This window comes from Berghia stephanieae, chromosome 4 (genome assembly GCF_034508935.2).
Source record: "Berghia stephanieae isolate SIO BIC M18660-M18661 chromosome 4, UCSD_Bste_1.3, whole genome shotgun sequence".
Taxonomy (NCBI): Eukaryota; Metazoa; Mollusca; class Gastropoda; order Nudibranchia; family Aeolidiidae; genus Berghia; species Berghia stephanieae.
Genome location: NC_088363.1, coordinates 24,184,993 through 24,209,992, shown reverse-complemented (window position 1 = coordinate 24,209,992; position 25,000 = coordinate 24,184,993). Strand labels below are relative to the sequence as shown.

General features: G+C 35.7%; 1 protein-coding gene across 1 annotated transcript in view; it reads right to left on the bottom strand.

Moving 5' to 3' along the window:
• The window catches only part of LOC144970278 (uncharacterized), a 53,726-nt gene extending 31,083 nt beyond the window's left edge, over positions 1–22,643 (bottom strand). Inside the window, exons 1-2 of the mRNA XM_078909751.1 lie at positions 22,457–22,643; positions 6,060–6,547 (exon numbers count right to left, since the gene is read on the bottom strand). Of these exons, the coding sequence (XP_078765877.1) occupies positions 6,060–6,067 (8 nt within the window). The 5' untranslated portion in view covers positions 6,068–6,547; positions 22,457–22,643. The remainder of the gene's footprint in view (positions 1–6,059; positions 6,548–22,456) is intronic.
• Positions 22,644–25,000: the final 2,357 nt, after the last annotated feature.

Here is a 25,000-nt window from a genome sequence, read left to right as displayed (position 1 = left end):
GAGAAATCTTTTTGGTGAAAGCTGCAGACCTCTTAAACGTCCTTAATTTGCTTAAGTTGAAGGTTGCATTTCTATTATGTTTGTATTGATGCTATGGGTTTAGATAGATAATTCACAACAACCAGCAACTCCTATAGTTATTATCCTATTGTTGTTGTTATATTATTATTATTATTATTTCATTATTATTATTATTATTATTATTATTATTATTATTATTATTATTATTATTATTATTATATTATTATTATTATTTTTATTATTACTATTACTATTATTATTATTATTATTATTATTATTATTATTATTATTATTATTATTATTATTATTATTATTGTTATCATTATTATTATTATTATTATTAATATTGTTCTTACAATATTTATTTTTACCATTATTATTATTATTATTATTAATAATACTGTTATTACTATCATTATTGTTATTATCTTTATTATTACTATTATTATTATTATTATTATTATTATTATTATTATTATTATTATTATTATTATTATTACTTATTATTATTATTATTATTATTATTATTATTATTATTATTATATAATATTGTTATTATTAATATTGTTATTATAATATTTATTATTAATATTATTATTATTATTACTATTATTATTATTATTATCATCGTCGTTGTTATCATCATCTTCATGTCCATCATAACAATCATCATCATCATCATCATCATCATCATCATCATCATCATCATCATCATCAGCAGCATCATCATCATCATCATCATCATCATCATCATCATTTTGTCTCATGACAAAAATACACGATTTCAATTATCTCAATACGGAGCAGACTGACTATACAGTCGATCAAATTCAATCTAAAGTTTCTGCTTCACCGGATATAGAATCATTCCGCGTAAATACGACTGAAATCTATTTTTTATATCTTGGAGGAAAATGGAAGCGATGGCAAAACTATTTAGTTGTTGCTTAAATAATATTGTAAAGTCTCCCAGGAGACTCAATCAGCGATGTTCTTCATATATTATACATACGCCTACTCTCCTTACCTCTTACTCACTTGCTGGCTTCCTACGCCATCTTTGGTAAATGTCAAGTTACAAAATATAAATTGCTCTATGCGTCCGGCGAAGAACAGAACTTTAAAATGTAAGAAAACTTGGCAACTGAATTGTGGAAAGGTAAATGATTTTAGACCAGTAGTGGTAAGGTATATAGGCTACCAATAGAAGAAACGAAATTGATGTCACTCAGTTCTTTGTTATTGGTTTTAGACAGCAAGATTGGGGATTAGTTCTCACTAACTAATATCGATCAGACTATAAACGTTCAAAGTTACTCATAGTTTTATGTGTTGGTACGTTATATCCTATTGGAGGATGATATGAATATTTTACATAAAAGCATCAATAGTCTCCAGAGAGAGAGAGAGAGAGAGAGAGAGAGAGAGGGGGGAGAGAGACACAGAGAGAGAGAGAGAGAGAGAGAGAGAGAGAGAGAGAGAGGAGAAAGGTATCAATTCATTGCTTAATGACGCCAGACATGACTTGTTATGCAATTTAATATACTTTGATTTTGGTTGAACATATCAAATTTAGCTGAAAGCGATGCCATTGTGTTGCATCATATGGATGAAGACAGATCCAAGCAATTGCTTTAAATTTTCTTTACTTTTCTTAACTATTTTTTTTCTGGAAATATCATCCGTAAAATATCAATTTTCATCCATAATGCTTTTCATTGCATCCATGACAAATACATAGATAAAACAAAATTACAGACGTCCTTAGAAATCTAAAGCGGGCTCGGGTCTGAGGCTTTTTAGGTAAGTTGAAATGGAAGGGAAGGAAATAATCCATCAGAACCATTAGGCCCACGGAGCGGAGTTTATCCCGGTTTCTATAGCGTGAAACGGACAACAACAATTGCTTCTGCTTCTTACCCGTTTAAATAGGACGCTAGTTGATCGCAAAGTATAATCTGCTAGTTCTAACAAGCACATCTACCCAAATCTATGGGTAGACGGGGGGGGGGGGGGGGGGGGGGGTGTCAAGATTAAACCTCAGTTTCACCCGGGATCTATCTCAGTCTCTTTGCTTGAGAAGCGAGTGCTCTACCATCTGAGCTAACACCGGAGGAGGAAGAAGAGCCACCGTAGGTGATCGATATTGGACGTAAGTTTTCGGTTCAAAATAATGTAAATGTGTTTTGTCAGACCAGTGCAGAAGTGATCGAGAGGTTTTGAGAGCATTGATCGTCTCACACGGCTTGTCCCACGCTGATCCCTTATAGTTAAGACTATCCATCAGCGTGTACATATCCGATATCTAATTAGGTCAAGCAACATTGAACAACCCTGCCTTTGAAAGCAGTGGGATACGCCTGGAGTGACTTTTACTGAAATAATGAGTCCGTTTTCATGAACGCGGACTAGCGTCTCGTCTCTGACTTAAGTCAAGGACTTGGAAAAAATCGAATTTTATGTGAGGTGACCAAGCAAGTCCCAAACTAAAATCACGGCACTTTCGGACTAAGTTTGGTCACGTTTTAGTCATTTGCTGAAGCCGGACTTCAAGCCTAGTCTGAGACTAGTTACAAGAATACATCATAGCGTCGACAAGATAGCAGTTATTTTTAGATTGAGAGAGCTTCGTTCGGAAGACATTACGTCGGTTAACGAATGACAGAGGGCAAAAAGTGTCCTGTTGTTATTGACACTGGCTTTAAAAACTGTACGATAAATGCAGATCGCCGACAGTAAACATTTTTGTGAGTAAATTACAAAAAAAAAAACAAAAAAAAACCCGTTAATCGGGCTCGCGAGTTGCGAGTGAACGGAGACTCGGAGTCGAAGTGTTCGCTGCAAAGAACAACCAAAAAAAAAAAAAAAAAGAAAAATAAAAGATTTGAAAGTATAGGGGAGACAAAAGTTATTCTGCTGGCTATTGACTAAAATAATGTGATTCATCAGAACACTCTTTCTGGTTTGCTTGATTTTGAATTTTTGTTGTTGTTTTTTTTTTATTTGGTTGTTTTTGTTTGTTTTGTTTTTGTTTTGTTGCTTTATTTTTTGGTTCAGTTTGTTTGAGTTTCAATGAAACTTTCATTGGCCTAAATATAAAATTGACAGTCGACCGTGGACATCATTGTAGTCTGTTCAGTCGACATGCAATATCACGCGAACGAAATATTGTCTATACCGGGTGTGTTGCGAATTTAACTCTTCGGAAATCTTTTGAGTTCAAGGTATAAATGCTGGCATCCTAGAGATCGACTGAACTAGCACAATATAGCCGAATTAGGCACCGTCCTTACAACGCCCACTTCTAGGAAAGACCTTAGCCCGTCAGAGACTAGAAAATGTTCATAAAATTCGATTTTATTAGTCGCTTGCTTCCCTTAAGCTTAAGACTAGCAAGTCATTATTAGACTAGTTAATAACTAACTATAGTTCGCTTACAAACAATTGGGCCCTGTAATTGAATGAAAAGAAATCTAAGATTCTCGCAGTGCATAGATATAAGGAACATTTGCACGATATTTGTATAATTATACATGATACGGATAAAAGGAAAACATGTTGTTGAAACACAGTTGAAACAGCAACATTTGTATTACGGTTGTCGCTCAGATTTAAACTACGACTACATAGAAGGTAGCTTCATGAATGGAGACATGTTCACTCCTTGAGCATTCTTATCCCAAGCCTTACTATGGATTTCCCACCAAGGTGTAGTTGCCCAGTTGCAGCCGGCACAGAAAATAACCAGGATGAATCTGACGCTCATGACTGGACTTTGAACCCTCCCCCCAACCACACACATACAAACACGCGCGCACCCACCCACACGCACACATACACACACATACATACATACATACACATATACAAACATATACACACATGAGATTTCAACAAGGGCGGTAGAAGCTGAAATACGTCCACAAATATATATGTTGGCTCAGCTTAATATTTGATATTGTATAAAAATGAAAACAAAAAGGGAGAAGAAATGATACGATGAGCAAACAAAAAAAAAAAAAAAACCCAAAAAACAACAACAATCCACCCCACGCGTAGAATGCAGAGACCGTATTTACAACGATTGAATAAGCTATTCATTGGCTCTGTTTGTATCAACACGTTTGGAAGACTGTATCGTAGGCCTTATAATAAGTTAATTATGCATCATAATATTTAGACGTGTGACCAACCATCACGATCAGAATACCTCAACTGCGCCTTGAAAACAAGAGATCTGTTTCAAGCCCGCCCTAACTATCTATCTATCTATCTATCTATCTATCTATCTATCTATCTATCTATCTATCTATCTATCTATCTATCTATCTATCTATCTATCTATCTATCCACTTCTCTCTCAATCTATCTATCTATCTATCTATCTATCTATCTATCTATCTATCTATCTATCTATCTATCTATCTACCAATCTGTGAGATATGAGGGTGAATCCCAAAGAGCATCGCATAGATCTTACTCTGATGATCCTAACGGACTAACAGCGTTGTAGACTGAAACAAAGATGAGGTGAAAGCATTAAGATAATATCTATCCATCTATCTATCTATCTATCTATCTATCTATCTATCTATCTATCTATCTATCTATCTATCTATCTATCTATCTATCTATATATCTATCTCTATCTATCTATCTATCTATCTATCTATCTATCTATCTATCTATCTATCTATCTATATATCTATCTTTCTACCTACCTATCAATATGCATATCCTAAATTCACATATTATCAGATAACTGATTCATTCCTTGACAATTAAACTACCAATAGAATATACCAATTTAACCCAAAGCAATGGGGGCTAAGAAACCTGCTGTGAGATTTTAAACATCTTCCCTCCATCCCAATCCCTTCCTATATCCCAATGCATGGTTGTTTCATTGTCCAGATAATTGATTCTTTCCCTGAGCATAATGGAATCCGAGGTCAATGTAACATTCATTAGTGATGTCTAATCCTCTCAAGTACGATCGGCGGTCGACGAAGTTTCAATAGGCTTCAACAGTCATAACGTCACTTCCCTCGTAATGACGCATCGTAACTTAGTACGTGGTTCTAAACCATCGGAACAATGGCGGACGCCTTTATGAAATACTTCTCTGACGAGCATCAAAGTGTATCAAGAGGAGAAAAATATTATAAATCTAATCATGTTTAGACTTTTATACATTCTGATCACATGACATGTGAACAAGTTCTAGCCAGCATGAAGAATAAAAAGTACCAATTTTCTTTGTTTAGAACCAAGCTGCCCGTTGCTGGGCGAACGTGACATCAGACTATTGAACCCTATTGAATTGACATGACTATGGCGGTGACTATTCTATTTCTTTCAAACCACTTTTATTCCATGATAAGATTCAATTCTAAAATCTTCAGACCTATTTACACGAATAAAACACATTATTAATAGAGGACGGACCAATTTGGATATTTACAGAGAATTATGAAATATTCCTAATTTTGTAACATTTTAAACTTTACTGATGGTCAGCCGTAGTACAAAGGGTATTATTATCACTATTTTCAAACGCGTCTCATTAGTTAAATGCGGATTGTTGTAGCGTAAAACTCATGTACACAACTATGCGCCGAGCAAATATTCTAACCCAGGACCGTTCGATCCGAAAACGAGTGTCATACCACACGAATACATAGCCGCACATAGCCTATGTCTGACATGGCGCACACAACTAACATGCAAACAAACATGTTCGATTATACATAAAATCAATCTCTCCTGTGCTTCCAGCATATTGGATAGCCATTCCTAACACATGGTATGGCGGAAAGTACTCTTCAACAGAATAGAGGGTGAGAACCCATTATCGATGTACGTTCTTTACGGGTCCATCTTTTGTCTGATTGCACTTAAGGACCAAAGAAGATATCAATAATATTAAGAACTCTTTTGGTCCTTCGAAGTTATTATAGCTTTCCGGTTGTAAATTATAAATTATCATCACAAGATCGAGGCAATATCTAAAGTCAATCAACGTAATAAATGCTTACCCATTCATTTTTAAAAGTTATCTTCTCTTCTTTTTTCTCTCTGATGGTGACGAAGAAAACAACGATTTGGAGCGGAACCACTCAGTAACCCTGGAGGTATGTAGTAAGTCTTTTTAAGCCATACAAATGACTGTCATTTCTACAGAATCACGTACTACTATCAAGAAACAGATGTTAGGCCATAATTTTCTCAGTCCAATCCAATCTCCTCTGGGATTCCAACACTGATGACGTGCCAATCCAATGACGAAATGTGCTGGAATTCTTTTGTTAATTCCAACAACCAAAACAATGATACAAAATCAGGAATTTGCATTCGTCTTCTGTTATTTGTCCGAATGTTGTCTGTGTTACGATTTTTAGTGATAATAATGGTAATTTCCACTGGACAAAAGACGATGAAACGAACGTGTAAACTGATTCACATTCGCAATTGAAAAGTATTTCCTTTTCCCCCCTTTTTAAGCAGTAAGTGTCCAAAAGTAAACCTGGAAAGGAAAACAGAAGATAAAACATATTAATAACCTGTAAAAGTCAAACCACCACTAATTTACTAGGCTCGAACATGTCTGTGAAAGACAGGAATGTTATTAAACACTAAGGTTTAAAAATATCCCCGATACTTTATCATTTCAGGTTCGGATCGATTTATGAGTGAGTGAGTGAGTGTGTGTGTGTGTGTGTGCGTGCGTTTGTGTGTGTGTGTGCGTGCGTTTGTGTGAGTGTGTCTGTGTGTGTTTGTGTTTGTGTATGTTTTCTCTAGTAGTCTATTAAATACCTGTCATGAAAATAAGGCTATAGAAAATATATCAAAGTCTCAAAAAGTTGTTTTGATACTACAATCATGATAGTCGGATCTATAATCGGTCGATAAAAGTATTAATTGTTCTTATTCAAAATACCAATCTGAAAATATTTCCAACAATAACAATACCAATAACACAATGGTAATCAAACAAATTAATACTAGATATTCATATTTGTCTTTCAGTCCAATAGATTAACTCCCAACCTGGTCCCAACCGGAAAGAGAGTCAAGAAATAGTTTAGCTTTTATTGAGCACTGTATTCACTAAATCTGTTTAAAGCATTTTACAAAGAGAACCACACAAGCAGCAATTGTTAACATGCATGTAGGACGGGGCATACCGAATGTTAAGCGCTACTACAACTTTCTTTTACCACAGATTATGTAACGTTGTTACCGGCCAGATATTCATCTTGCACCCGAGTACGATGAGAGAATGTGAGTAAAGCCCTTTTACCAAAGACTCTCCTTTGCACCACCTACAGCTAAACTTGCATCAGTGACCTACAGGTCCGAGAGCGAATATCATACAACAAGCCCATAAAACCGTAGTATGGGGCATGTTTGTTAAAATGAATGCTGTGTTTACATAGGGTTTGAAGTGATTTATTTGTTGATTTTCAAGCACATGGATGAGAGCCTATCATTGATAACTGTAAATGTTTGAGTTTTAAAAAAAGTTCAGTATCTGTAATGCTTGGAAGAGCCAAGCTTTAGCCATTATTGCTTCTTCATTTTTATACATTTCTACCCGATATGTCTTTCACTCTGTGGAAAAGGGAATAAATAAAAGTTTTAAAAAACTGAGCTTTATATAGCGCAATATCCACTAAATGTGCTCCAAGCGCTTTACAAGGGGTCCCTGGTCAACAGCAACATTTAACATAAAGGACGGGACATGCCGCCTGTTAGGCGATATTACAATTTTTCTGACAAAGACACCGCTGTTAACGGCCAGGTACTCATTTTACACCTGAGTACGGTGAGAGAATGTGAGTAAAGAGCCTTTTCCAAGGACTCAACTATGCGCCGTACGCGCGGCTGTCTTCCGATCCGAGAGCAAGTGTCATACCACAAGACCACATAGCCGCACATAGCGGCAGTCGTGGTGATACCATCCATCGGTCTCATAAAATACTTCGACAACGAACTCGAAAATGTCCCCAGAGCCGAGAATCACTTTAAATCAGGTCATTTGATGACGTTTCTATGCATATCAGATTCTGTTACGAGAAGTTCATGCAAATGTGAAAAAAAAAATTGTAGAGAAAGGAGTTAAGATCCGGAAGTGAGAACTTTTTGCGGTCATAGTATTGTCTGTCCCCTATTAATGTGCTTGAGCTGATCCAGGTTTCTATAGATAGGATGCGCTTGGCTAAGAAGCTCATAACATTGCCATCCGGAAGTATAACGGACCAACACACAAAACTGTGTGTATCCATGAACGTTTATAGTCAGGTTAATACAGTTCAGTGACCATTACTCATAAACGAGGATGGCAAAAAACAACAACATAGACCTGAGTGACGTCATCTTCGAACTATCTATAGCATGAAACAAGCATTTATGATGTTTAATACAACAGAGTCTAAGAATAGAATACTCTTAAGGATGCTTTTATTGTCATTTAAATTCTGTGGATTTTCTTCTCATTTTTATTTTAATTAGTACTGCTTTATGCAGATTTGTTAAAAACGTTGATTTTACACAATATAAAATATTGCGAATGTAATTTTTTTAAAAATGAAATCGTCTTCTCGCCAGAAACATTTTGTTCTTATAAACAGAAAACTTGAATGTTGAAATGCCCAATATTAATGTACAAAAAAAAAAGAGCAAAGAACTGATCTCCAGCATCTGTACAAAGGTCTAGGTTATAATGATCTGACTGTAATTCTTGACTTAGGAATCGGTAATTCCCGAAATGGTATCTACTGTAGAAAAACGGTGAATTAGAATGTCTAGTGGTGTTGCCTAATGATGGAGACACAAGCTATTTTACCATTAAGCGTCTCTCTCTCTCTCTCTCTCTCTCTCTCTCTCTCTCTCTCTCTCTCTCTCTCTCTCTCTCCCTCTCTCTCTCTCTCTCTAGGGAGGACAAGATGTACCAGCGTGAAGCAATGACTAGATTTCATTTTGAAATGACATTATTGCGTGATGTTTACACACTAAGTGTGTTTGTATGTTCCTTTTGCGTGCTTTTGTGTATCTATGAATGTGAGTGTGCATTCACGTGTGTGTGTGTGTGGTTTGTGTGTGTGTGTGTGTGGTTATGTGTGTGTGGGGGGGGTATGTGTGTGTGTGTGGGTATGTGTGTGTGTGCGCGCGCGCGTGTAAATGTAGTCGAGTGCGATAGTTCGATGTTAATATCAATCAAGGAAAAACTAACTAAGAAAGAAAAAAAAAGAAGAAAAGGAATTGCCATGAAGTGATACATTCTCTTTACCCCATTTCCTATGGCATTTATCCTCCTGTATTACCCAAGAGGCCAATATATTGAAAATTTAAAACTTGAAAATAGTATAGTTCGTATTTATTGCCCAATTTGGCTTTAATGACGACAACGGAGGCTGGATTTTATTTGTGGCGTGAATCACTTTAATCAAATTTTGATTACGTACGTCAAAGAATACGGAATATGACGTAATGTGAAGTTTAGATATTTGATCAATTACTGTGGCTTGATTTTATATTTACGAACCTAACGACGAGAAACAGACAAAAATCGTGCTTATCTGAAAATCAGATTCATGTTACTAATAATAAAAATAGTATTAATCATAAATTCCATGTTATAGATTGTAAAGATTTTTTCTGAGATATGTCAAGAATAGTTTTGTGCTAAAAATGGCAACATGATTGCGTACTAAACAAACGAAAAGAATAAAATACAAGAAAAGGTCATCCACCCCCTAAAGCCAGCCCTTGGAATCCGACCTCTTGAGGTCTTGGGTTCGGTCCCTGGTAAAGGCAGGCTGATTTTTTTTTAATTATCATTTTGGCGGGGAGGGGGGGGGGGGGGATTTTTTTTCCCTACTGTGTCAGGATGGTGTCATAACATTTCCATCTTTTTCTTTATACCTCACGACTTTTTTCAGGTACGATAACTCAAATTGTTTTGGTCTCATTTTTGTAATAGAGATACTATCAAACCAAAATATTGTCCATTACAACAATGATAAATGGAGCCCATAAATTCATTCGGTTATCAGACCCGAATATGTATTCACGTCGATCGCGAAATAATTTCTTCCATTTTTTTTTTTCTCTCACATAATTACATTAAAGACATAGATAGGCTAATGGATTTATAATGATTTAGCGATGCACTATTGAGCTTTATATAGCGCAATATCCACTAAATGTGCTCAAAGCGCTTCACAAGGGGTCCCTGGTCAACAGCAACATTTAATATACAGGACGGGACATGCCGCCTGTTAGGCGATATTACAATTTCTCGGACAGAGACAACGCTGTTCACGGCCAGGTACTCATTTTACACCTGAGTACGGTGAGAGAAAGTGAGTAAAGAGCCTTTTCAGAGGACTCAACTATGCGCCGAGCGCGAGGCTCGAACCCATGACATCTGAAAGTGAGTGTCATACCACAAGACCATATAGCCGCATCTATTCAAGTGATGGTTTGTTAAGATGAGTTGTTATTTCCTTTTTATATAAAAAATTGTAATTTTTACAAATTAATTTGTATTGTTTCAAAGTATATAATTATTTTTTTTAGAACGTATTGCTTGTGATTTTTCCTTCCCTTTATTCTCATATGGGGGTTCCGATAGCCGAGTTGGCAGTGCACTCTCTTCACACGCAAAGGTACTAGGATCGATACCGGGTTCCGTCGAGATTATTTTTTTTCTGACCCCCTGCTCAACTAGCAGTAATTAGTTAGCAGGGACTGTTATGTCTGGCGGAAAGTTCTGTGCGGTAGACTAGCGTCCCATCAAAAGGATAGCAAGCAATTGCCATTGTCCGTTCCACGCTATAGAAACCTAGATAATCTCAGGCTCCACGGGCATCATGGCTCTGAATGACAACTTTTTTGTCTCGTTTTTAGAGGAAAACTTTAATGACGCCAATCGCGTGGTCGGTATTAGAGAAAATTACCCAAGATTATTGTTGGAACTTTGACATGATTATATTATGTCTATATAAATGCAACATTATAAGAAAACGAGGATGACAAAAAAAAAAAAAAAAAAAGAAAAAAAAAAAAGAAAAAACAATTTAAAAAAAAGCTTTGGGTATCATTTCTATTTTCATGACGTCACGAACGGGGACGGAATTAGAGAAAATTACTCAAGATTATTGTTAGAACTGTAAGAGCGTTGACCTTTTTTTTAATGATTTGTGTTGACTCTATTATTATAAGAAAGTGAGGAGGTCAAACAAATCGTTGGGTATCCTATTTATTTTCTTTTTTTTTCAAAACTCAAATTGTGTCAAAGAGTCAGTGTGCCACGGTGCCTTAGACAACATTCCGTGACAGAATCTTATCAAAAATCTCAAATTGAATTAACTGACGCCAACATTGCTTATATTTAAAGCTTCGATTTTGACGATAATTGTTTTGGTCAGAGAGCATCTCTACTGCTAATATTTCAGGAAGCTTTGCTTGAGAGATTTCTATTTTTTCCCCTCCGATTTCTCATCTTTGTCGTTTTATATGAGTTCCTATGAACCGCTAATGTTTAACCGCTACCAGTTAGTTCATGTTAACAATTGTAAAAAAAAAAACCTTAAAGAAATAATAAATTCCCGAGACAAATATCTCATGAAATTATCATTATCCTAATCCTCATCATCATCACCATCATCATGATCATCGTCATCATCATCATCATCATCATCATCATCATCATCATCATCATCATCATCATCATCATCATCATCATCATCATCATCATCATCATCATCATCATCATCACCATTATCATCATCCACATCAAAATAATTATTATCATCACCATCCGTTTTATTGGACTTGTGCAAATCAAAATCATTTAAACTCCTTCACAATTTTCTAATAATACAAGTCTCCAAAATCCATTTCCATATTATTCCTGCCGTCCTCTGAAAAAAAACAAGTCTTTAATGTTTCCCCAGAAAAACGTGTCTTTTAAATCTCGATCGATTAAACTAGTACTTACCTCGACAAAAGATCTCAAACCTGGGACTCCACTGAATTCCCAGGCTTAAGAGTTTTTGACAGTGTGTGGGTCATTGTAATTGATTGATATAATTTGAAGAACGGGTTATGTTGCCAAAATTTTCAAAAATCTTTTTTTTTCAGATTAAGACAGATTTGGCTTTGATGAATGGCTATAGGAAGTTCAATATATTGAGCGCTATAAATGAATAGACAGACAGGTGCAGAGGTGAGCGGAAATGGCATTTAATGTCTTATCGACATGAAGTACTAAATGTAACAACTCGTGAGCCACTTTGGTAGCTTGCGCCAAGAAGGGGAATATTTATTTATTATGGGGGCATTAACCAGATAACTGCCGTACTCAGGCAGGAAAAAACTCGTTAAAAAAATTTGGCCAGAAAACTCGCCCTTCAAACATCGATTCATTTAAATGACTTTCATCTTGGCAAAAGCTTTCAAACCTGTGACTTCGCAAAGTCCCAGGTTTGAGAGTTTTTGCTAAGATGTAACGTCGTTTGAATGGATCGATTTTTGAAGAATGAGTTTTCTGGCCAAATCTTCAAATTTATGTTTTTTTCCAGAGTTCGACAGCATATCATATTATTATGGGGTATTGAGTTCTAATGGCAAGTTAGTCAGTACAATGTGAGAGATCACAGGTTGTCGAAGAGATCACTTATGTAAGGGTATTATTTATCAGTAGGAAATGAGATTTTGATTGGACATTGAGCGATTATGGAACAGATATTGGGTGCAGGGCATAGGGCTAGGGAGCTTAGAAGGTCACAAATAAAAATAGAAAGAACGAGAGATAGATAGATAGATAGATAGATAGATAGATAGATAGATAGATAGAGAGATAGATAGAGAGAGAGATAGAAAGAAAGAAATAAAGAGAGAGAGAGAGAGAGGAGGGAGTGAGTGAGAGAGACTGAGAGACTGAGAGAGAAGGAAGGGGGGGGGGGGGGGGAGCAGGAGGTGTGAAAGAGAGGGGAAGGCATTGTTTGGAAATAACGAGAAAGAGAGAGATAGATAGATAGAGAGAGAGAGAGAGAGAGAGAGAGAGAGAGAGAGAGAGAGAGAAAGTGTGAGAGTGAGGGGGGGGGGGAATGAGTAAGAGAAACTGAGAGACTGAGAGAGAAGGGAGGGGGGAGGAGGTGTGAAAGAGAGAGGAAGGCATTTTTGGAGATGTAGAATAAAAGCACGACAATCATCGGACGATGGATATATATATTTAGAAGAAGAGAGAGGAGAGAGGAGAGAGTTAGATGGAGAGAGAGAGAGGGAGAGAGAGACAGAGAATGATTGGGTATTATGGAGGGTAACAAATTGATCCGAGGTCAATGAGAATGTACCTGGATAAAGAGGGTGCAACACTGTCATATTATAAAGGCGTTGCTAGTTGCTTGCTTACACTGACAATACAACTTTTAAAAAAAAGTATTTCGACCCGAATAACTTTTAATTCAAATTATGATCTATTAAAAGTATCTTAGACAAATCATTACCTTTCTTATTATTTTCAGGGGTTTTTTTTTTTACTTTTGAGTCTTATTACAAGTTAGCAGTTTTAGAATTTTTGACAAGTGTAGGGCCATTGTGAATTGACCTTTCTTTGAAGTAAAAATAAATTGGTCAAATTATAAAAAAGGCCATTAGTCAGAAGGTTAGTAGGGCCATTTGTGATGATAAATAGGATGATTGGATGGAGGAGGTGAAGTATGGCGTTGTCACCAATAGCATTCCATTTAATAAGCCTAGTAAGAGTGTCTTGTAGAAACTCTGCCGTCCTACATCAATTATCATTGGATTGACATCCATTGGCACGAGAGTGTAGGGTGGGACCAGCCGAAAGATTAGAGAGAGAAAGATATATATATATATATATATATATATATATATATATATATATATATATATATATATATAGACACACACACACACACAGAGAGAGAGAGAGAGAGAGAGAGAGAGAGAGAGAGAGAAGAGTAGAGAAAGGAGAGGGAGACACACACACGCGCACACACACACACACATACAGAGAGATAGAGAAAGAGAGATAGAGAGAGAGAGATAGATAGATAGATAGATAGATAGATAGAGAGAGAGAGAGAGAGAGAGAGAGAGAGAGAGAGAGAGAGAGAGAGAGAGAGAGAGAGATTAGAATAAATCTTACTTATTTAAATTAATAAAGATACTCAAAAAAATTATAGAGATTCAAAGTTGATTCAGAACGCAAGTCTTGCTCTTGAAGGGTCAATGAACATGATTACTTCCATAACTTACCAATTCATTGAAACCCACTTCTTCCCCTACCGCCTTCCCTCCATACCCCGGCTCCCTCCCTCTGTCTCTGTCTATCTATCTTCTCTCCCCCTCCCATCTCCTTACCGTACGTCACATCTCCCCAACCCACGTTGTTATGCCTCTAGCTAATGCTCAATCTTTGGTCTCCGCCGCACGCAAATTAAGCCTTTATAAATTCCATTGTACATTCCACGTTTATCAAAGATGCAGTGTCGAACCTTGTCTTTAGAGAAAAAGGTTCATCTATATTTTATTACATCTCTTCTCCCCTAGGCACCCGTCAAATGTCTCCGGTACGAGAGGCTCATTTGTCCCGTGATTAATTTTATTCCTCAATCTTGTGGCACGTATTTGTCTAGTTTTTTGTTGTTGTACTTTGTTGTTGTTGTTGTTGTTGTTGTTGTTGTGTCAGAGAGTAAGCTTATGCAAGAAGTTTACGCAAGAATTTGCAGAAAAACATGGCAATAAAACTTGACCAATATTAGAAAGAGCCATGGGGGTAGCTTTATTTTCGGTTGTTGTTCATTAAACATGATTAATATTCAAGCAAAGTTAACGACGCTAGGATTTCAATGGAAATATGGTAAATACTAAATGAGTTTAGGACAGTTTTATGTTTCAAGTTATGGACTTGTCGTTGTGTTAAGTAGTAGAAAATTACTTTAGTTGATTAGTCTCAATTGGTTTTTGGGAATGAAGACAACATATTGTAATGGATTTTTGTAATTTGGGTGTAAGTACCAAAATAATATTATATCATAAAAGGCGGGGTTTACATTAATAGGTACAGATTTGACGTTTCAGGTTTGAATATGATTTGATCTTACTCTTAGGGGTTGGAATTTGGACTGTCAGGGAACTGTCGAAACTAGTAAGAGGTGTGGCTTGAAAGAATTGTGGGAAAGATTTACAATAGGGAAAAACATAGTGTTGCTAGATTCTATTCTATATTCTGCACTCTACTTCACGATGAGCTGCACTTTTCTAAGTATGCTGCAAGATCTAACATCCTTCTAAGAATCTTTATTTTACGAACTTGACATATTTAACGTATATTGAAAATGGTTACTTAGGCAAAATGACTTTACATTGGGACTCATTTTATGGATTTGGAATTTATGAAACTGATTGAATTATGACCATCTATTTGATTTGGATTTCGGACTTATCACAACAAATAAAGCAGTAAGAAATGAAACTTGGAATCTGGACTTTTATTTGAATGTCTTGATGTTATACATTCAATTGTCATCACCGGCCCTTGAACTATTTAGTCATTATTAACATCTACAACACAATGCTAAGGAATATCATTACCATCTATCAAAAAGCCATTACATATGTGGGCAACTACCCCACAGTTGTTGTTGTTGTTGTTGTTGTTGTTGTCTTTTTTTTCTTTTTAAAACTTTTCTTTCTTTAATCTGACATATTACATTTCATCTATCAAAACTGCATCATTAAAATGTCTTCCTTTATTCAAATTTGACTGGTTAAACAAGAAAGGATCGCTCGTAAAGTTTTGCATATAAAATCCTGTTTTATTCCGAAGCTCATTTCAAAATTTGCCATTGTATTTTTAAACATAAAACATTAACAATACCTTTTAAAAAGAACTCTCTTTAATCTTTATTGTTTATCGTTCTGTTAAATCTCATCTCTCATCATCTTTCAGATAAAAAGCCGTTTAATGTTGTTTTTATGTTACCGTTGCCAAGCCAATTCTTTCATTTTGAAAAAATGTGTAAAGAAAAAAATTCACAATTAGTTTGCCCTAGATATTGCAGATACATTACAAAATAAAATAAATAAGATAAATAGAATTTCCTTTATTCATCCCATAGGGGAAATTTGTCTCTAAGATCTATTACACGAGAAGACTGGAATAACCCAGGCGTCAGCCGCAGTGCAGCGCCGCAAACTAAGCTAGTGTGAGGTAACTTGCTCAATGACACAAAGCTCAGCGGGTATTCGAATTTGGTACCTTTCGGATACGAGCAAAGACAGTACCACTGAGCCACTATTACATCTACTACTACTATAACTACTACTACTACTACTACTACTACTACTACTACTACTACTACTACTACTACTACTTCTACTACTACTACTACTACTACTACTACTGCTGCTGCTGCTACTGCTACTACTACTACTACTACTACTACTACTACTACTACTACTACTAATATTACTAATACTTACTACTACTTACATCAGATTCTAATCCGTCCAAAATTAATATTCATCCTACTGTTTTTCGTCCCAAATCTCAAAAGATATTGCACTTTTAGATGTCAACATTTCATCCTCTCTGTTTTGGGTGCTCAATAATATTAAATTAAAAGCTTTATGTATTTTTTTCAAATCATGGACATAAGTTGATTGAATTAAGGTGACACCCTAGATTTGATGAAAAATGGTGTGATCACATTCAACTCATAACAGTGAGCTAAAAAGAGGTAACATTAATCGCGTGCGCTTAAATTAAAGTAGTGGAGAGAGATAGAGAGAGAGATAGATAGATAGATAGATAGATAGAGAGAGAGAGAGAGAGAGAGAGAGAGAGAGAGAGAGAGGGGGGGGGGGGGGGTGGAGAATGAGGAAGATTATGTTTTTGTTTTTTTTAATTCCCACAACTATCATCAGTTTAAGTCAACTTAGCTGGACAACGATGGACAATTAAATCGATTTTCCACCATAGACTATAAGTATAAAACCCAACTCAATTCATTTTTAAAGCATCATGTGACACTTCAATATTCCTTGTCCTTTGTTTTTAAACGACTTGGAAATAAGATAATGATTAGGCCGTTTATTTTCAAAGTTTTACTCGTAGACGAGATAATTATTTATCAGCAATAAGAAGACGCAATTTGTTTTTCCAGCTGTTCTTGGATCAGTAAGCTGTTTTTAACACGAGTCCTTGGTGACAATGAAAGAACAAACAATGTCAGAAAATGTTTTAAATATTCGATTGTTTTGACAAAACAAGGCGGTTGGACATCGAAGAATTGCTATTTTTTTTCGATATTGTTTTTAAAAAAGAAACATCGACTATTGTTGCGAAATATTTTTATTCTCTATTGTCTTCTGGCACTTTCCTACTTACTTCATTTCTTGTTGTTATGATAAATTAATGAGTGAAATATATAACATCGATGTTACACGAATGGTAGCATAATTCCACTTTTGCATAATTCAGCTTTGCGAAGTGCTTTCAGCTTGGAAAAGAATACACGTGAGAAGATGAGGTTTTGAAATATTTATATGTATTTACTTGACACTTTACTTCGCAACAAAAGGAAAATTGTCACATTCGTTACGATTCAGCAAACAGTATATTTATTCAGACTTCGATTGTACATCACAAAGTTTGAACAAAAAATGGTATTGTGAGTGTTGTTTTGTAGATAAAGCTTGTTTTGCTGAACAAAATTAAGTCTGGCAGACATCTGCTTATTCCTGATGAGTTTTAAAAAAAATCAATTTATATTTTGTTTGGATATGACGTTTCAGGGAAAATCTGGAAAAAATGGTCGGTAAGGAGGGAGTTAACAATCCATATTTGAATTTTTTATATGGAGTATTCATTGTGGGAGGGGCAGACTATTCCTTGTCATTTCGATCCTTATGTGTAGATCGACGTTTTTGTTGTTTTTTGCCTATCCATATCAACCTTCTACTCAGCCCCCTTTCTACAAGAGATCTAAATTAATCTAATTTGTTGTTGGATAATGGAACGAAATCTTTCTCTTATCTCCCTTTCTCTCCTGATTTCTGCACCTCTCTACTACTACTACTACTACTACTACTACTACTACTACTACTACTACTACTACTACTATTACTACTACTACTACTACTACTACTACTACTACTACTACTACTACTACTACTACTACTACTAATATTACTACTATTACTATTACTACTACTACTCCTACTAATATTACTACTACTACTACTACTACTACTACTACTACTACTACTACTACTACTACTACTACTACTACTACTACTACTACTACTACTACTACTACTACTACTACTCTCAACAATGAATGTCGTCAAACTCACAAAAGCTACATGAAGACTACCTCCACAAAAGGAGCAAAAATGAAAGCCAAGACGGGGTTGCTGAGAGAGGGGTGGGGAGGGAGAGGAGATGCGGCGTCTGATTAAAAAATTTTGAATTGAGAAATATTTCTCCCCGACTACCCGTTTTGTCTCCATTAGCAGTTATTTGATAATACCAACAATATTCGTAATTATGACGGACTACGACAATAGCGATAATATAACTGACAACCTTGATCACTCAAAGTTTGTTAGGCATCATAATCATCATCATCATCATCATCATCATCATCATCATCATCATCATCATCATCATCATCATCATCATCATCATCATCATCATCATCATCATCATCATCATCATCATCATCATCATCATCATCATCTTCATCATCATCATCATCATCATCATCATCATCATTATTATTATTATTATTATTATTACCACAATAATTATCACCATTAAAGAGCGCACAGGTCAAAGGATGGTTATCACTTGACGAAGCAATTAACAAGTCACTGCTCTATCATAAAGCAGGAGTGGAGTCATACTAAAATTTCACTTTTAAAGAACACAATCAATATTCTTTGTAAGGGCTCGACATCATGATTGAATGCGTTATACGTTCTATAGTTATATCTAATGTGAACCGCTATCAGTGTTTTATGAATATTAATTTATCTAACTAAAAAGCACGATTAAACGGTCAGGCCTTCATCAATGAATATTTTCGCAGAATCCTTCATTTTAAACGGAGCGCCATTTTAAATAAAACAAGAATATAGATATCTGCCGTACTCTGGATAAACCCATATTTTCAAAATTTGGTCAGAAAACTCGCAAAGTCCCAGGTTTGAGAGTTGTATTGCCAAGATGCGGGTCATCTAAATCGATCGATATTTGAACCTCATCTTGGCAAAATAATCTCAAATCTGGGACTTCGTAAAGTTGTTTTATTTATTTGTTGCCAAGATGAGGGTCATTTCAATCTATTGATATTTGAGGGACGGCTTTTCTGGCCAGATTTGTTAAATATAGAGTACGGCAGATCTATGGAAGGCAGTTTGTTAAGACAACATTTTCATCTAAGTTAGATGGGAGAAATTAGACTGGGTTGGCCAACCTTTGTGACGAATAAATTAAATAGCAACAACATAACAAGTTTATAGACCAACGCTCACTGCTCTTTGTTACGACCGACGTGCACTTATTTGCAGGTCTGATAACCCAATTCCTTATGGGCTCATTGTTATAATGGATTTTTTTAATGACGCAAAATATTGTTCATTACAACAATGTTAAACTAGGATCATAAGTGGGTTCGGATGTCAGACCTGCATATAAGTACACGTCGGTTACGACCAATCATGGGTTATATGTATATATAGTGACAATGATGATGAACAGTGACTTCACAGTTCTGAAAAAATACGATACTTGAATTAAATTCATGTTTTTTAAACAGTAGAATTAAATTTAATGAACAAAAATGAATAAAACAGCTTCGAAAAGGACAAAATACCGAGTACGAAACGGTTCGAACTCAAAACCCTTCTTCAGCACAGAACAAGAATGCCGAATAAAAACATTACCACATCACTTATAATCCAGACAGACAACGTAGACTAGAAGTATTTGGAACGTCTTGCCAGCTAGTAATAGGATCTTGAAATAACATTAGTTCCATAATTTGCGTAACCACCAATTTCATGTTTCTGATATTTTAGTAACTCTATTATTATTATTATTATTATTATTATTATTATTATTATTATTATTATTATTATTATTATTATTATTATTATTATTATTATTATTATTATTATTACTTTGCATCTGTTTCACTCCCACATAATCCCAGTTCGACGCGGTGGGTCACATTTGTTTGACTATTACTGAACGTCAAACCGTTTTGACTGGAAGAACAGCTGAATACGGAAGGATAGTCCATCAAGACAGCAGGAAATCGGTCTGGGCGCGCAAAGGGGTTAATAACGATTAGGGACGGCGTGGTCAAGTGGTTAAACCATTACACGGTGACCCAGAAGGTCCCGGGTTCGAGCCTCGCTTCAGGCATTTTGGTTTTTTTCCTTGGGAAAGATTATTTATTAACCCTCAATTTGCTCACTTGGACAACATGGGTGATTCCTGCTGACATCAGACATCTTGTTTGATGAATTATCTATATTCCTTCGTGGAATGCCTAGTCGACGATATCTTATGATGTCGGGGCGGAAGGGCATAATAAGATCATAACATGTGACCGACGTGATATTATTGTCAGATCTGATCAACCAAATTGTTTTGGCATATCTCATTGTTGTAATGAAAATAATCTCACCAACGTCGTATAATATTGTCCATTACAATAGCGTTAAATCAGGCCCATAATTGCGTTCGATTATCAGACCTGCCAATGTGTATACACAGCATGAAATAAAAGTGGTATTGAGGTATTGAAAGATTGACCTTATTGTCAAGAACATTGAACTTGGGTTAGATTGATTCATTACCTTGGAGAGAGATAACATTTATAGATTCCTAATTCAGAAAAGTGGACGGAGCAGGAACTTATGTTGATAATAGCACGACATGAAATAAAGTAGAGAAGTGCCAGAAGTCTAGATACAGAGAATATAAATTCTGCGGTGATGGGGAGTTGAACCAGGAACCGAACCATTACGTTGCCCTCCGCCTTGCCAGTCCTATGTTCAACCCCAATCACAACAAACGTTTTAATTCTTTATTGTCTTGAGACATTTCTCTACTCGCGTCATTTTCTCATTCATACTTTATCTTAATCTTCTACTCACTTTCATACATAAGGTATCCCAGACTTTATACTGAACTTTATATTTTATACTGTAAGTAGGCTTAAAGTCACATATTATCCAATCTGGCCAAACAGATAAAGTTGTCGAAGCTTGAAACAGATGGCCTTTTACTTCATGTTATATCATTGTTTTATTTCCTATACAATACACGTTCATATGATTCAATAACGCGTGAAATGGAAATTCTCAATCTACGGATATACTTATCTATACGAATCTAATTAACGTTTTCAAACAAACTAAAGCTTTAAAAACTTGAGCTTTTATATAGCGCAATAACCACTAAATGTGCTCAAAGTGCTTTATAAGGGGTCCCGAGCCAAGAGCAATACTGAACACGTAGAACGTGACATGACGCCTGTTAGCCGATATTGCAATTTTTTTCGGGCAGAGACAACGCTGTTAACGGCCAGATACTCATTTTACACCTGAGTACGGTGAGAGAATGTGAATAAAGAGTCTTTTCCAAGGACTCTACTATGCGCCGAGGCAAGGCTCGAACCCAGGACTTTCCGATCCGAAAGCGAGTGTCATACCACTAGACCACATAGCCGTACAAATCACAGAAATTAACCAGGCCAGATCGTTAGATATGAAAATAAGTCCGTTAGTGAAAATGTTCTCTGAAATAACTTTTGGCACGGGCTTCTATCCTAGCTTCCAGAACAATAAACAAATTCAAATACCTTTTACTCCTGATTTGCATCCTAATTAACTTTCTGACCATTATAACTCCGATGGGCTATGTATTTTTTAATCTTACAAAACCATCCCATATAATAACTCTTGTCGTTGGATGGAATAAAATCCCTAGTCAGAGTGAGTAGACTTGATATCCTCGTCCAAAAAATAAACGAATTTCATTCCTTGATGCATTACTTAGAAGGGCAAGATAAATTCAAAATAAAAGGAATAACATAACATTGTTTGTTTGTTTTTTTTTTTTTGTTGTTTTTGTCTTTTTTTTTACTTTTGGGTTTGTTATTTTTATTTGAGGCAGTAACTTTATTTATTGTTTGACACTGTATCTGACATTCTTCAAAAAGTTGATATTTTAATCGATTATTCGCCCTCTCTTTTATGATCATCATTTTATAAACTTTGAATAAATCTGTCAAACTTATATTTACAGCAATATATAGTGGGAAAAATATAAAATTCTTTAGATAATCATTTCAGTTCTTTTTTTTCCATTAGTTACCTTAAAATACTCCCATTAGGCGATGAATATGAGACAGCTGACGATTAACTCACAATAGGCCGAGGCCCATTAAAAGCTGTTTTGAGTAACAAACTTTGTTTCCCAAAGGTGATAGCATTAGAATTAACGGATCATAATAATATAATAATATACCAGCAACTTCCACTCCACGGTCAACAGTGATACTGAATTGGCTACGGCAGATCATCTCATGGTGTTGCTCACACCAGCCATGTTCCGCTTGTTTTTTTCGCGCGTGCGAAAGTCGGTAGTGACGACTGGTGGCGATTGAGGAGCAAGGGAAAAGAGTGGGTTTTGTTAGTGTCTGTGTGTGTGTTTGTGAGTGTACATTAATATACGTTATATATAATATAGAGATGGAGGCGAAAAAAGGGAGGGGGGGGGGAGCTGGGAGGGAAGTGAGGAAAAAAAAGAAAAAAAAAAAAAAAGAGAGAGAGAGAGAGAGAGAGAGAGAGAGAGAGAGAGAGAGAGAGAGAGAGAGAGAGAGAGAGATAGAGAGAGAGAGAGAAAAGGCAGTTAGATAGACCGAGAGAGAAAGAGAGAGAGAGAGAGAGATAGATAGATTGATAGATACATAGATATATAGATAGATAGATAGATAGATAGATAGAGAGAGAGAGAGAGAGAGAGTGAGAGAGAGAGAGAGAAATAGAAAAAATGGGGGGGGGGGGGGGGGGGATTTGACGTCTTTGTCGAATAAGAGCGTTGTGAGTAAAATTACGAGGAATATTATGACTGTAATGGCTTGATAATCCCTAACTCGTTAATCTCTCTCTCTTTCACTGAAAAAAACAAAAACAAAACAGAGATACGCTGAAACTAGATGCGGACTGTTTTCTTCTTCATAGTTTGTACCTTCTCAATAAATAACGATTCACTAGCTTATAAATGCTATGTTTTTTTAAAAGGCAATGTGGTCTATTGGTATGACATTCGCTATCAGACCGAAAGGTCCAGGGTTCGATGAGGAGCACAGTTTTGAGTCCTTGCAAGAGGCTATTTATTACATTCTCTCGCCGTAATCAGGTGTAAAATGAGTACCTGGCTTTTAACAGCGTTGTCTGTGTCGAAAAATAAAATGTTATCTCTTATACGTATATATATATATATATATAATATATATATATATATATATATATATATATATATATATATAATCCTAAAAACCAACAACTATGAAATATTAATAGTGCTCAGTATTTTTATTAAAGGAGTGCTAATAAGGTAGTTTAAGTATAATTTTCTTCAACTTCTACAATACTGTCTTTTGCACTCGCAATATATATATATATATATATATATATATATATATATATATATATATATATATATATATATATTATATATTAAACCCTCATTCCATTCCCTCTTTCTCACAAACCCAATCTTTAGTATACATCCGATCTGTAGTCTACTCGTGCTTATCTTGAAACATAGTTACCATTTTCATTTCCGACAACTTACGTACGGATTCTAGTAATTTGCTTCCATTAGCATCATATTCTTTGCCTGTCAGAGCTATTTTAATCTTGACTCTACTCCTGTCTAACGAGGGTTTTTCAAATTGACCCTTCAGGCAGTCGGCTATAATAACTATAACCAAATCGTGGAATGAAATCGGTCTTTTCATATTGGAAAACGACCTCAAAAGGATTGAATAATAACCTTACATCAAAAAAAAAAAAAAAATAAAAATTAAAAACCCCAAAAACACTTAAGCTTTTATATAGTGCAATATCCACTTAAACTGATCAAAGCGCTTTACATGGGGTCCCTAACCAACAGCAACACTTAAGACATTAAAAATGATGAAATTTGACCCAGTTCGCTATACTTAGATTTTGGTTGAATGTTGTTATGTGACCATTTGTCTGCATAAAAATCAGCATGAGAACATCATCTTCATTTTTTTCTACTCAAAATAACGTTTTTTGTGACCCTGGGTATGGTTAAATCCTTGCCCGTTTTTAGTTTCAATGGAAAGGAATGACTAATTTCGCGAAATAGTATCAAATGCTCTTTATAACCAACTAAACATAAAAATAGATATATGAAAAGTAAAATCTCTCCTCTCTCTTCAACAATCAATCGCTTTGTTCTTAATTATGTCATGTGGTCACAATCCAACCAGAGAGAGAGAGAGAGAGAGAGAGAGAGAGAGAGAGAGAGAGAGAGAGAGAGAGAGAGAGAGAGAGAGAGAGAAGTCTGGATGAGGAGAGTTTTTCCCTAAACTAGTTTACTTTGTTCCCGCTACTTGGTCTAGTGATATGACATTCCCTTTCGGATCGGAAGGTCCTGGGTTAGAGCCTCGCTCGGCGCATAGTTGAGTCCTTGTAAAATGTTCTTTACTCACATTCCCTCACTGTACTCAGGTGTAAAATGAGTACCTGGCCGTTAATAGCGTTTTCTCTGTCCGAAAAAAATGTAATAATGCCTAACAGGCGTCATGTCCCGCCCTGCATGTTAAGTGTTGCTGTTTGCCAGGGACCCCTGTAAAGCGCTTTGAGCACATTTTGTGGATAT